The 14,156-nt window shown below is 41.4% G+C and overlaps 1 protein-coding gene across 1 annotated transcript in view; it reads right to left on the reverse strand.

Annotated features, from left to right (window-relative positions):
• UROC1 (urocanate hydratase 1) overlaps positions 1-14,156 on the reverse strand; it is a gene marked incomplete at both ends in the record, with an annotated part of 43,896 nt that overhangs the window by 6,633 nt on the left and 23,107 nt on the right. Inside the window, 7 exons of the mRNA XM_082322041.1 lie at positions 1,007-1,088; positions 3,964-4,063; positions 5,807-5,905; positions 6,860-6,930; positions 11,634-11,755; positions 13,164-13,236; positions 13,481-13,578. Coding sequence (XP_082178167.1) covers positions 1,007-1,088; positions 3,964-4,063; positions 5,807-5,905; positions 6,860-6,930; positions 11,634-11,755; positions 13,164-13,236; positions 13,481-13,578 — 645 coding nt within the window. The remainder of the gene's footprint in view (positions 1-1,006; positions 1,089-3,963; positions 4,064-5,806; positions 5,906-6,859; positions 6,931-11,633; positions 11,756-13,163; positions 13,237-13,480; positions 13,579-14,156) is intronic.

Below are 14,156 nucleotides of genomic sequence, written 5' to 3' on the forward strand. Positions count from 1 at the left end.
TGACTTGAAGGGATATTTTCTAGATCCAGATCATCTGGAGGAGTAATAATAAATCATCATCAAATGTCTCTGAGGATAACATCTGCTCCCAGTTCTTTGGCTTGCTGTTGTTGGCATATTCCAGAGCTGGATGGAACGGGGAAGTGCGAGGGTTCACTACAGCATTTAATAGAGGGTTGCCCCCCTTTTGACTGGCAACACCACAAAATGAAGACATGTCTGTAAGTGGGAGAGGCTTCGCTGGACTATACTGGAAAGAACAAACCAGAACTAAAGACTCTGCAGTATGGCCAGGCTCTCCTTTTCCCTAAACCTCTGCCAACCCAGAGAAACCTTTTAGTGGTGCACGAAGGAGCTTAATTTCCCTCTCCATACATAATATTTCTCTCATTCTGCATCTCAGTTTAGATGTTCCTCTTAGTTCTGCATCTTATGTGAAGAAGGAGGTGTTTACTTACTTGGCTGTGGTCTTTTATCCTGCCAGGCATGAGCAAGGGGAGAAAGACAACTGGGGGGTTTGCTGGCACCTGAACTGTTTTGTATCAATAACCCCTCGTTGCACTTTAGCACATGGGCATTTATATTGGGGTCCTAAGGTCACAGATTTAAATACAGCTTAAGGGGAAACCTAAACCTAATCCATCCACTAACACTCCGGCTGTGCATGTGCAAAGGCAACTTTGGAAGTAGGATCTGTTCAAAAAGACCACGGCACACCGTCCTTGTTTGGCAAATTAAGTTCTCCAAACTGTGCTGTGGCCAATGTCCAAAACACTTTTTCTAGACATACGGGCATTAATTAAAAAAGCTTCATACAACACCACACTTTACCATATGATACATCCTTGTCTCCAAACCCATCCTTCTCATCCTGATGACACTGTACTACTCCAGTTATACACACATCTTTTCTGCAATTCCCCTCCTGTCTCTCCCACCCCCACACATACACAGCAGTGGTAACGGGATTCAGAGTCCAGCTTTAGAAACATAAGTAAGTTCTTACCAGCCAACTCCACCACCGTTGTGCAAAGCGACCCAGGTTGCTCCTCTGAACGCATCTCCTACAAAATTTTGTACCGCCATGTCTAGGAGGAGAGGAAAGGTGTTACGGCTCTGACATGCTGCATTCATTTTTTTGTTGTGGTGCTTCCACTGACGCCTTGATTTTGGCAGTGTGAAGGCAGGGTTTAATCACAGCTTCTCTCACAGACCTACACTGAACATCTCATTCTTGGGAAGAACAGGCAAGGGAGATTTTCCTCCCACTCTTTGTCCCTACACTGGAGGAAGCAAATGCCAGTTTTCACACAGTGGTTTGTGAGGACCCTGGTGCTTTCTGCATTTGTGATCCAATTCAAGCAGTTGAACCTACCACTCCTCAGCTGGGAGACACCTCTTCAGGCTGGAGAGAAATGCAATCCTCTCCTTTGGGATGCCTCAGTCATGGAAGAACAGGCTGGACACATCCACGTGGGGGGTTTCAAAATGGGGGGGACACCTGGAAAATTACACACCTTGCAGTTCTCAGAAGCCTGAAGTCTTTTCAGATCAGACTGCAGAGTTAATTCAGCCCTGTGCAGAAAGCCAGGCTAAAGCTAAGGAGTTGCATTTTGAGAACACAGTTGGGATGAAAGTGATATTGGCCCCTATTCGACATAGGGGAATTTTACCCTGAATGTGAACTGTTAAAGTCACACAGGAGGTTTCTTTTGTTTGTTTTTTGTTTGTTTGTTTGTTTAAAAAAAAAAAAAAAAGAATGAAGAAAAATAATTTAGCAGACAAATGTCACTTGACTAATGTCAAATGTATGATTTCCACTGAAATGTTCACTAGAATTTTGTATGTTCACTACAATTTGTGCTAAAGGATATACCCAGAGAGGTGGAAAGAGGTACGCGCAGAGGATAACAGGGTAAAATTTACTGAAAACGTTTGTCCAGATTTAATAGATCATTTACTGTGCTTTTAACAGCAAAAAATAAGAGACAAACAGCAATATCCCCACCAGTCACATATGCAGACCCACAGTTGTTACACATCTGATGGAAAAATGAGTTTACTTGAGCACTAATCTATGTTAAACCCTGTCAAAAGCCCCATTATGGCATCTTTTATCTGGCATTATGTCACTTTAATAACCCAATTATCATAATTACAGTGCTGTCAAGAGGGAATGGGAGAGATCAAAATCCCCATATTCTAAAAATGTACAGATTTCTTCCTCAGCCACTAGCATGATAAGAGTGGAGGTTGGACAAGGAGCACAGCAAGTGGACTAAAGATGTAATAATGTGCTGCTCTTTGACTTCAATAAAAGTCACTAACTGCGCAAATGTCTGTGCTGAACTACGCTTTGCCGAGCAGCGATGACCCATGTTTGCCAAGGATCAGGCTGAGGTACTTGCTGCAAAACGAAACAAGATGGGTAAACACTCTGGAAAATTCCTGTGTGCCAGAGAGGAGCCAATTTCAACTGAACCAGCTCAAACGTGGTGTTAAAACAATGGGAAAATGGGAAAGAAGAAGACCCAAGATGTCTTTTATTACCTCTAGAGGCTCGTTTGGTAAAACAGAGTTAGGCCTGGTTTCAAACACCAGTGAAATCAGCTGCCAACAGGCTTTAGGTAAGCCCATGGAGAAGGCAAATAGTTCATGTAAATCACAAAATGCAAAGAAAAACACATAACATGATGAGCAATGGGGTTTCGCAAGCCTTGTTTCTTTTGTCCTCTTCTGAGGGCATTGCCTGAGGTTTACTTAGGTTGTTAAGCCCTTTGGTGGAGTCATTACTTTGGATTGCTGTTCTCTGTGCAGCTGCACCATTTTCTCACAGCTTGCCAGAACCAAACATCATTCGAGGCATCTATCTGGCCTATTAGAACTAGCCAACCTACTCAGAAAGTGTTGAAGTGGGACTGATAGACACAGCTAAAAGCCTCATTTCATCAGGAAATCCAGTTAAGATAGCAGGGAACTTTTCTCCTTAAAATTGAGCCATAATTTAGTTCTATTATGAATTCCCATAATGGAAGTAATTCAATATGCTCAGCTACCTCTATCATAATTTCTCCTTCTACAGCAGCTTGTATCCTCCAATCTCAAGCCACTTTGTGATTGTCAGTTCATGACATGCGGAAACACTAGTGGGCTAAAGCTATTATCATAATTTCCACTTTATGGATGGAAAATTGAGGAAGATTTAGGTTAAAAATTGCTTAGTGCTTCACTCTTTTTTTTTCAGGTCTCCAATCTGATATTTCTTGGGTTTATTTTTCTAAAGCACCATTTCACAAACTTAAAAGCAGAGTCTGGTTAGCTCAGGTCAGGTGCGCAGAATTAAAGGCTCCTTTTGTATAGCAAACCTACATGATTTGCCCACAGTCACACTGTAAGTGAGCAACAAGGCTTGGAGTCTAATCCAGAACACCTGACTTCCATTCTTATGCTTTTACTATCAAAGTATGTTCCCTTATGACCAGAAAAGTTCCTTTCAGAAACTCCAGATTGTTTTCCTGAGTCCTCAGGCAATGAAATGAATGCAGCTGTGAATCTTTTTGCTTTAAGCAAAATAATATTATAGACTTGATTTTGATCTTGTGGATCCAAGGAAATACAGCTGTATTCTGCTCAGATCTCCTCTTTGAAACAGTGAGGTGCAAAATTAAAATCAAACAGAAGATATGGTCCTCTGAGACAGACTGCTCTCCATATACATTGAAGTAAATCTGATGCATCTTCATTGAATTTTCAGCATTGTTCTGGACCTCGCCTACTTAACTAGCTCCACATTCATCTCTGTATCACTATTAAATCCCACAAAGCTTCTCAGGAAATCTGATTAATGGGGATTAAAGGGTTAAACAAAAACATTTTAACAATGTTGCATTAAAAAAAAAAATTGCTTTTTTAAAGCAATTTCCTTGTTTGCCCGGACAGACAAGCCTCAGCTGCTCTGCTGACCTGCGCAAAAGGCTGATCCATCATAAATGTTTGACGTTTCTCTGTAAGGACTGTCGGTCCCACTCACATCATGGTGATCTCGGCTGAGGACTACTGGAGCCTGCAAAAAAGCCAAGGGCGAGAAAATGGAATCCTTCATGGACTGTCAGTGCTACCGAGAAGCATCGTTTGCTGAATTCACTTCTGTCTTAAGTCATTTCAAACCTCAGCTTTGTCCCCTTTCCTAAACCCCCTGAAACACCTTCTCTGCCTGCTATTATTTATTATTAAACAGTTGTTCACATACTGTTCATGAAAGCCACTGTCCTTTCATAACTAAGAACAAGAGCTTGTTTTTATGCCAATGGCATCCTCAAAGGAGGGCAGGGAGAAGACGTGAAGCAGTATGGTTATTTCATCTGAGCATTTCTCTGCTGAAATTTCGAAGACATTTCGATATGCCAAAATTTTCATTCAAAAATAGTTCTTGTTTGCTGTTGAAAATGAAAAATAACAGTAGGAATTCTTACACTTTTTCATTCTTTTGGAAGACTTCAAGACTAAAAATAGGCTAGCAATGAAAATGAGTGATTTCATACAGCTCAAACAAGTCCACTCTTGATCTGGAATTTAATTGACAGTATGAATCTAGATCAGTTTGCAGGTCTTCATTATCATTTGCCATGCATGGGGTTTATATAAGAATAATTCACTCTTGGCACAGTGTGGTCTGGAAGTAGCTGTCTCTGTTTTATACTGGCAGTGAATTAGAAATCATTGAAAATAGATATGAGCACCCAGCTTGTGAGGTGGGGAATGGAGATTTGCAGAAATGAAAAAAGACACAACAAAATCTGATGGGCCCTGGCCTCTGACTGTATCAGTCGTAGCTCCAAGGGAGTGCTCTGTCTGGTCAGGTTTATTTTTTAAGACTAGCTTGCAACGATGGTTTTGAATCCTGAGAAGATCAACAGCATTTGAAATATTTTAAGAAACATTTTCTGAGCAACAAAAACCAGACGTATCCTAGCTAGAACCCATTCTATGTTTTACTTGAGTTTGCCCCTTTAAAAACGGTAATTATAATGCAGCTATAAAAGAGATGGAGATGAATGAGTGAACACGCTTTGGTCTGATGCTGCAGTACACACAGCAAGTAATGGGTATAATTACTGAGTAGTGCCTTCAGGATTTTCGTCTCCCAGGATGTCACATTGTACAACTACCTACAATACTCATGAAGAGCTTAGAAAATCCCTATACAGTCTTGCCCACAGTATGTACTTTTACCACCACCACATATCGTCAGTGGGATTTTACTCAGATGAGTAAGATACTACTCATTATGCACTAGAGTGGCAGCATCAAGCCTAATGATTTTCTTCATTCACATATGCAATGCAAATGAAAATTGACTGCAGAGCTGGCTGTAGCCATAATATGGCTGAAAGTGAGGGACAGAGGATAAGAAGCACTGGGCAGTGGCACGGTCTCTTGTTACTTTTAATGTTTGGGGCACTGCTAAGGAGTTACAGTCCCTGCCTTGTGTTTTCAGCAAATCACAGCATGGTATGTTGTGCTTGTAGATGCCAAAATAGACAATAAGGCAGATTCCCACCATAAAATCAAAAGTAGCGTATTTCAGACAGTTTCTAAACCCGTCTCTCTTCTATTACATTGCACAATACTGGTGACAGGCAGAGATGAGGACTGAGCTCTAATACGTGCTAACAGAATACTGGTCCCGTGTAAATGGCAGGCACTTCCATTCTCACTGGCTGAAGCTTTCTCCTTTCCCACCTGCCACCCCAGTCTCAGATATTAAACACAATTACCAGACCATATCAAGACAAAAAAGACAAACCTTAATCCTTCCTTCGGAAATCGCTCGATTAATAGCCACAGCTATAGACACACGACCCCTCTGATCAGAGTATAAGATTCTAGCTTGAGAGCCAACAACCTGGAAAATAAAAATGCCAGAGCGATAAGGTTCTCTGTGCAACTGGCTTATCTTCAGGCCCCAGATAAATGGAGTCACAGGATTGACCCCTTCTGTAGGAGAAAGCGCAGATTATTTCTTCATCAACATCCAGCTTCCAGAAAAAAGAAATTAAAATCCGTCTTTGAACTGAGTTTTATCTCCACTCACACAATCAGTGAGATGTATTTCTGTATTCAGCTGCTACTGTCCAATAAATCCCACTTTTTAAATCAACCTGATTGCTAGGCTATAATCCCCCTATCAACAAATCCCTTATCAACAGCTGAGAAGCAGAGGTTTGGAACTGGTGATGATGGGCTGGAAGGGAAGAGAAATATGGAGACAAAGAATGGCAAAGAACATCTGTCCTGCACAGCTATGCTCCTCTCCAGCTTTCACCCCACAGACCAATCTGGCTTCCAGATGATGAGAGCACATATGAGCCCTACAGTGTTACCAGTTAGCTTCACAGTGGGAGCCTGCCCTAAAAGAAAAACAAAGGATGCTTCACTGGCATCCTGCTTCCCACAGTGCAAAACCATGGCAGTTCTTTGGCCCCATCACCTGTTTTGAAAAAGGTACTGGGAACCGCATGCGTGAAAAGTTGGGCTAAAGCAGTGCCAAGAAGGACATTTTGAAGAGTGCTCTGAAAGAAAGGTAGTTACAAATGAGGGGAATCATTGATGTGTTTCACTCCAAACATAAGACTAGATATTGCTGGATTATTCAAACATTTCCAGATGAGGAAGCGAAGGGAAAGAACTGCTTCAGCTCACCCTAAAACCCTGCTGTGGAGAGAGGTTTAAGTTACCAGCCCTGGGAGTTACAGCCAGTGTTTTCATTCATGCCCATTCCTGCTTTTCAGTCCAGCATTCAAAAACTGCATTCTGGACCAGGAGTGGTCCGATGTGCTGAAGGAGCTTGTGCACTTACCAAGTTATGCCTGCCAGCTTCCCGAATCCAGCGGATGTTGTCATGGTACTGCTGCTTCACAGATGTGCTCACTTGCAAGAGAAAAGCAAGAAAGAAAAGAGGACTTGAAAATGAATGCAATATGCTCTAAATCTAATTTAATTCATCTGACAGCACTAGGAAGTCAAATTCTACTCTCAGATACAAGCACGCATATAGGAAATGCTATATAGCATCATCTGTGCAGCTGATGCAGTAACTGGTACCATATATTTAGAGGAAGGTATGAGGTGTCACCTAGGAGGCAGCTAGAATAACTCCCATTCAGATCTTTAGCAAACTAAATTAAACCTTGAAATACAGGTTACAGGTACTGTTCATTTTTGGTCACCTGGCTTGCTGCCTACTAAATGCCCAATCCCTTTCCAAGACTTTGCTAAATTAGTAGCTTTAGCAAACTCCATGACATTGGGTACTACAGTCCAGTCATGCATCAGGTAGTAAATAACTCCCTTTGAGTCAGCCAGCAGAAATTCTCAGAAGCAGCTGACAATACATACTTGAGGATAAGTTACACCGGTGCTGGGATATAGATTTATAGCACAGCAGTTACTCTGTACTAAATGGGCCACATGAATGTTTTTATCCCAAGATAAAACTGAGGTCTCTCATCCTACAAACTGAGGCAAGGTTGCCTTGCATTACTATGGAGCACAAACTGCACAGAAAAACTTACTATGAAGCAGCTACTTTATGTGTAAATCCACCCTACACCTTGGTTAGATATGTTGTTATCTATGAAGCAAATTATATATAATGGTGTTATATTCTCCATCTTCTCCTCTCATTTATATCTGTGCCATTCCACCTCAATCAGCCAAAGAGGAGTAAGAATAAAGATACTTGAAGTGAAAGACAGTGAAGTATGGCACATACCAGTCAGATACATGGTGACCGCAGTACAATCAGCTGCCTCCACAGGCATGGCATGAGTAAAAAAAGGGAGGGAGAGTATGGAATGCGACAGAAGCATTGTCTCACTGTCTTAATTTCGGGGGCTTTTACAGTTATGCCTTTCCTGGCAGGCCGAGCGTGAGCTCGGATGAGGTTACAATGGCTGAAGAAGTTACTGCCTGTAGGTTCTCTCTCTATGGGCTAAGCTACATCACATTACGTTGTCCTGAGAGACGTGGTCAGCTACCAGGGCTCAGCTGACATGTGGGAACATGCTAAGCCACAGTGACTTGCTCATGCATTAGAGCTTCAAGTTATAATTTCTGCAGATTCAAAGATAGCATGGTCCTCATCACTTTTCAGCTCTCACCCATTTTCAAGTCAAATTAATGTACATACGACTTCACAGAATCCTAGAATAGCAGGTTGGAAGGGACCTCAAGGATCATCTGGTCCTTTCTGGGCAAAAGCACAGTCTAGACAAGATGGCCCAGCACCCTGTCCAGCTGAATCTTAAAGTGAATCTTAAATCTGAAATTTATGTTTGAAAGTCAGTCAAGCTGGAGAAACTGCACACTGCTAACTTGAAATTGTCCCTGGTAACTCAGAAGAGTGTCTAAGACTACTGTCTTTCCACTAGGCAATATGTTAGCAGATATGCATAGTAAAACTAGAAAAAGGAAAGAGGAAAAGGCAAGATACTAATCTCTAATCCAGGTTAAACACATTGTTAAAGGGAAATGTAAAATATGCTCATTCCTGCAGAGGCAGGCCTTCCATGCATAGAGTTTTAATGATCCTAAAAAGACCTGTCAGTGCTTTAGGTGTTGGCTCCAAGTGATAGCTTCTGAAGTCTGCAATGAGGATTAACATGTCAGCTCTTAGCTGCACAAAGAGTGAAAGATGAAACATCTGCTAGTGCTGTCCTAGGAGGATTGTGCTGCCATTCATAAGCTTTAAGGAAACATCTTCTAGAAGGTAATGGATAGTATTCACTTAGGTTATTATAGATATTTAATGAGACTTTACAGGAGTTACTCTAGAAAACCGAATAGAGAATGAGTTTCTGTCACTGTTATATGCTGATAGTACTTACCATATTTTATATTTCACAGTGCACAGACTTCTAGAAAAGATCTTACTGTCTGTTAATTCTATAGAACATATCCAGAAGAGAAGCCAGATGAGAATACTGGCTACAAGGACATATCTCAACACAGCACATCTCTCCCTCCCAGCCAGCTCCAATAAACAGTTATATTCTCTGTCCTAAACTGTGGTGTGTCCAAAGTTGGATTTCATCAGTTATTCCTGGGGAAGCAAAGAATCCTCCCTTTTATTTAGCATTATGTCCTGCAGATGAAAATCTTACAGCTCTTTTTCAAAAGACCTTAACTTTAGATTAGCTCCACATGTGTCTCATTTGCTAAACTGGTGCCCCCATTTCCCCACCCCAACAGGAATACATTTTGAAGTCAGGCAAGCTACTGTGTTGCTTCTGGTATTTCATAGGCCTTTGCACTTATTTAGGGTTTCAAAGGTACTAGAAAGCATTGTGCACTCAGAGGAACCGTCCTCATCAACAGAGATTGGCTGCCTTTGCTCTTGGGTGATTTGTATTGTTGTTATGCAGCAGCTCAGCCTTCAAACTACCCCAGAGGTCATAAATCCGAGTTACACTCCAATCATCAGTGCTGCATCTCTTGTGCAAAGGCTAGATTAAAAGCTCGGGTACCTTAGGAATGGAAGCAGATAATAAAACTACATAGGACTTTTTACACAGTTTGTGAGGTTTAAGTGCAAACATTCAACTCTACAAACGGAGAAGAATGTTGAACATTGGACTCAAGGCCAGCTCAAAAGTTTAGACTTGGAATGAAACAGACTTCAGCTCTGTGGAGTTTTCACTCAGCCATCATAACAGATTCTTTTATAAAATTCAAAGGTAGGTTCAGATTTTAGATGTATATGTGTGTGAGGATATCCAGACCCTGGAATTTGGTCCAAGCCCAGGTCCCACAGGGCATGGAATACTCAAGAGCATGAATCCATTAATGGCTGTTTATTATCTGGCCAAATTCTGTTTTCATTTCTCTTTGAAATCCTGTTCCCATTGTCTTGCCAAAATCAACAGCAAATCCAATAATAGCCTTGCCCTTAAGCCTGTTTTCACCTGTTGGGATTTTTTAAATGTCATTTTTTGTTTAAGAATATCATGCAAGAGTTTAATGCTTTTTGTCTGTGGAAGAGACTTCTCCCCAGCTTTACATTACCATCTATATAAACACCCACATACTATTGTACACACAGTAACTGATTAATTTCCTAGTCTTGCAACGCAAACTATCCTAAGGTCATTCAATCCTGAGAGAAGACGACTGGAGGTTGCAGTACATGGCAGAAAAACTACTCCAAATTTTTGAAGACAGATCCAGCACTATACCATTAGATTTCACCCTCCCTTCAATTAAGCCGAGGGACCAGGTTTAAAAACATGAAAGTTTCAATATCTATGGAACAGGGGAGGTGCTTCTGGGCCATTGCATTAAAAACACCTCGTGCTCCAGTGCTGTTTCTTTAAGATGACTCCTAAGGAAAGTTTCAGAGAATAGACAGAGCTCAGGACCTTGCAGGGTCAGACCTACTTGATCAATAATTCACCTCTTGGGAGAAAGAGGAAGCTGGACACAAGCCTTATATTACAGGAAGACAGCAGTAGTTTTGTTTCAAATGAGACATATCTGAATGTCAGAAATACCACCCTCGATCCTCACAATGCTAACTGTTCCAGAAGAAATGGGGGAGCATTCAAAATCTTCACACTTTATTCATGCTTCAATGATGTCTTTCATGAAAGAAGCAACAAATATTTCAATATTACTAGATAAAAATATTATGCTTTCCTCCCCATAAAATAGGCTTTGGATTTGTGATCCATTTCTGATTCTGAGAAGCACAAAGCTCCAATCTCTCGAAACAGAAGAGCTGAGGACTTCAGTGCTAGGGGACAATGACACTTAAGTCTGAGTCTGCTGTCCAGCTACTGTAAAAGCAAAGAAAGGGAAAGTAGTAGGGTCTTCCACTGCAACCTGGGAAATTAGGATTCATGTTTGCTGACACAAAACTAGCTTTGTCTCAGCTCCCATTCATAAGCAGGGGGTAGCAGTAATAGCCCACTTTCAGGGATATGGAAGGGTGAAAGACAGTGTAATTCCTAGATACTAGAGTAGCATACAGAGCCACGCACATATTCCAGATTGGTTCCACCAGTGAGTAGAAACAGCTGTCAATTTATTAAGAAATGTCAAAAAAGACCTCAAAATTGTAATCACAAATAAATGACACTGGATGGAGCACCACACCCATGAAACCTGGGTTTCCTGCCACTGATCTGCTTGCTAGCCTCTTAAAAACCTGCCTAGATTCCCATGCCTCATTCACCTGTGAGACAGGGGCAAAGCAATTTGAGTCCTTTAAAAGACCCTTGGAGACCTATTGATGAAAGATACTGCTTGCCTTAAAGTTTCAAGGTGACAAAGGGCAGTAAAATCTGTAACAAATGATAAGAAATGCTCTTAGCCAAAATTGCAACAATAGCTTTGGGATCAATAACCTCTCTACATGTTTTTTTTTTGTTTGTTTGTTTGTTTTTTTATATTTTACCTACTAGTTACACTCCTTATAGGAGTTTGGAGAACAGTGAGATTTCCTGTCCCCATGGAACAGGCAAAGGAGTGCTTTCTATGGTTTCAGCCAAAAGCTATCACACATTGTACAACTCTCAGTTTCCTTTCCTCCCCAAAAGCACCCCCAGTGATGGGGGCAGGGGATGGTGTCTTACCTCCCTGACGTATAGAGTCTTCCAGCACAGACATGGCAATTGAGTCAGTGGTAGCAAGATCCTGTGGGTCACCTGAGGTACAAACCCAGCGGAATGGCCCAAATCCCAGGGAAAAAATGTCCCTGAGAAGAGAACATGTTTCATTAAGAGATAGTTGAAATTCTTTCCTTATTTATCCTGGCTGCTAGCAGTGCTTTTCTTTCATTAGCTGGAGACGGAAGAATTTGAAACATTTTCAATGAACTAATCTAAACAGAAGCATCAGGGACCATTAATTGAGAAGTTAAACAGTGCTGTTTCACACAGTCATTGACTGGTGTATAAAAATACAGTCAGGCCAGAATTTTGATAGGAATGTTGGGCAGTTCAAACAAGTGCATCATCAGATGAATTGCAATTTTTCTTTTGTTTCATCAAATATACTCTCCCTGCTGCCTGGTCTTTTCATCCTTAACCCAGGCTAACACTGACTGCATCTATGCTACCAGACAAGTGTAGGTTCTGAACAAGTGCCTGAGTCCAGGCTCATTTGCTGTCCTCATTGTTTACACACAAGAGTAAGACATGCTTCAGCTGAGTTCCAGAAGAAGAGATCTAATCTGGTTGGCGCCTTACTCTATGTTCAAGCTCTTATTCACATGATATAGGCAAGCTAAGCATTAAGTCAGAGACAAAAGGTGTTATAAACCCAGTCCCTCAACAGATCTCCTGAGCTCAGCTTTTTCTACAAGCAGTATGCGCAGCTTGGGTAAAAGATACAGTCGGCCATATGGGTAGAAGAGTGTCCTATTTCAGACGTGCTTTTAACTTCAGTGTAGACATAGGCTTTGATGACTTGGAATTGAGCTCTACTGCACTGAAGAGACAAGCTCTTCATTTTTAGCACCTAGAGGTGAGGTTGCATATAGTTACAGTCTGAGGCTGTGACTTGGCTATTCTTTTGAGTAGAACCGCTTAAGGAAAATTGATGCGACAAAAGAGAAAATGCAGCTATTCATGTAAAGGAGTGAAGAGTTTTGATTTGGCAATGCTTTAGCTTACTGTTCACACATCTGGTGTCTGCTTTCATAAAAGCTTTTAATTCTAAAAAGGATAAAGCTTTACACCAAATTATCAAGACATGCCATGCCTTTCAGGACAAAATGTTAGTAAAACCCCTGCTGTCAGAGTTTACTTATGTTAATCACATACAACATGTCCCTCCAGGTCTGGCTCTTCTTTTCCCCTGCACACAGGCAAATGCAAGGAGTAACTCTAAGGAAGCCAATAGAAAACATGAGTATGATGCTTACAGCCAACAGGGCATCTTCCTAAACCACACTGGGCATTTCTCCAGAGTGGAGAAAAATAAGACTAACTCTGGCATAACACCTGTGAGATCAATTTTCCTATTGCTATGGTTGACTCCCTTTCACCATTTATAGTACACTGCAAGATTTGCACTAAGTGAAATCTCTGTAGTACTCTCCCCCTAAACAGAAGGGGTCACAAGGGACTAGAGAGCTTTATTCCAAACTCTCCCCAACGTACCCCATGATGTGCTGAACGTAGGAAGGATATCGAAATTCTGTTTTATTGGCTCCTCTTTTCTCAACATCAGCACCTACAAAATAATTTTAATAGTCAGTGACTTGATGAAGAAAAACTATAACATGTAAAACCGGACTGCACTTGGGTTCCCATGAAGGCTCTGTCTCAGCCACAGAGAAGGTCAGGGGTCTCAGAGAATGAGAGACTAAAGAGTTAGCGTAACACAGTGGCCAACCCTATCCTACCAAAATATACAGCTGGGAAGAGGCATGCAGGATTGTCCTTGTTTCCACCTAACAACTCCAGGATCTACTCACCAGCCCTCTGAGCTTCCAAGAGAAAAGCATTGCCATAATCCCAAAAAAACATGCCCTTATCAGCTAGTCTGTTAATAGCAGCCACATGTCTCTTCAGGCTGAAATAAAGAAGGAAACAGTTATTCTTGAGATTAATAAAATATCAAAAAGAATAATATCATGAACTCACTAAAGGCATGGGAGTAGGGGGAAACAGATGGAACTGAAAGACCCCAGAGAAATTCAGACGTAGACCCATTAGAAACCAATTGAGATGCTTTCAATCTCTGTAGCACCTGTTATCCCCAAATCTTGAAGTGATTTGCAGTCATTAAGGGAACTTCATTAATTAGCGGAGAGGGGTCACATCTTTCAGCAAAGAAATGCAGCCAGCTCTGAGGATGGAAGGTAATAACAAAAAACAGCCTACACAAAACTGCAGAAGAGTTTAAGAAGTTCACAGAGGAAGTGATCAGGGACAGAAATACTGAAAATGGCTGAACATCACTGTTCTGGCCTCTCCCTTGGCCAAAACAGCCCAATTTTCCCTTTGTTTCCAATAGTGGACCATACCCCAGCACTGCTCTCTGTGATACCATTTCCACTTAATATTATCCAGTTCTAATCTCAATGCATAGTTGCACATGGAGTTGTACATGCATAGGTGTAACCTCTTGGAACTCTAGAGAGGTGAATC

This window comes from Platalea leucorodia (assembly GCF_965183815.1).
Source record: "Platalea leucorodia genome assembly, chromosome: 9".
Taxonomy (NCBI): Eukaryota; Metazoa; Chordata; class Aves; order Pelecaniformes; family Threskiornithidae; genus Platalea; species Platalea leucorodia.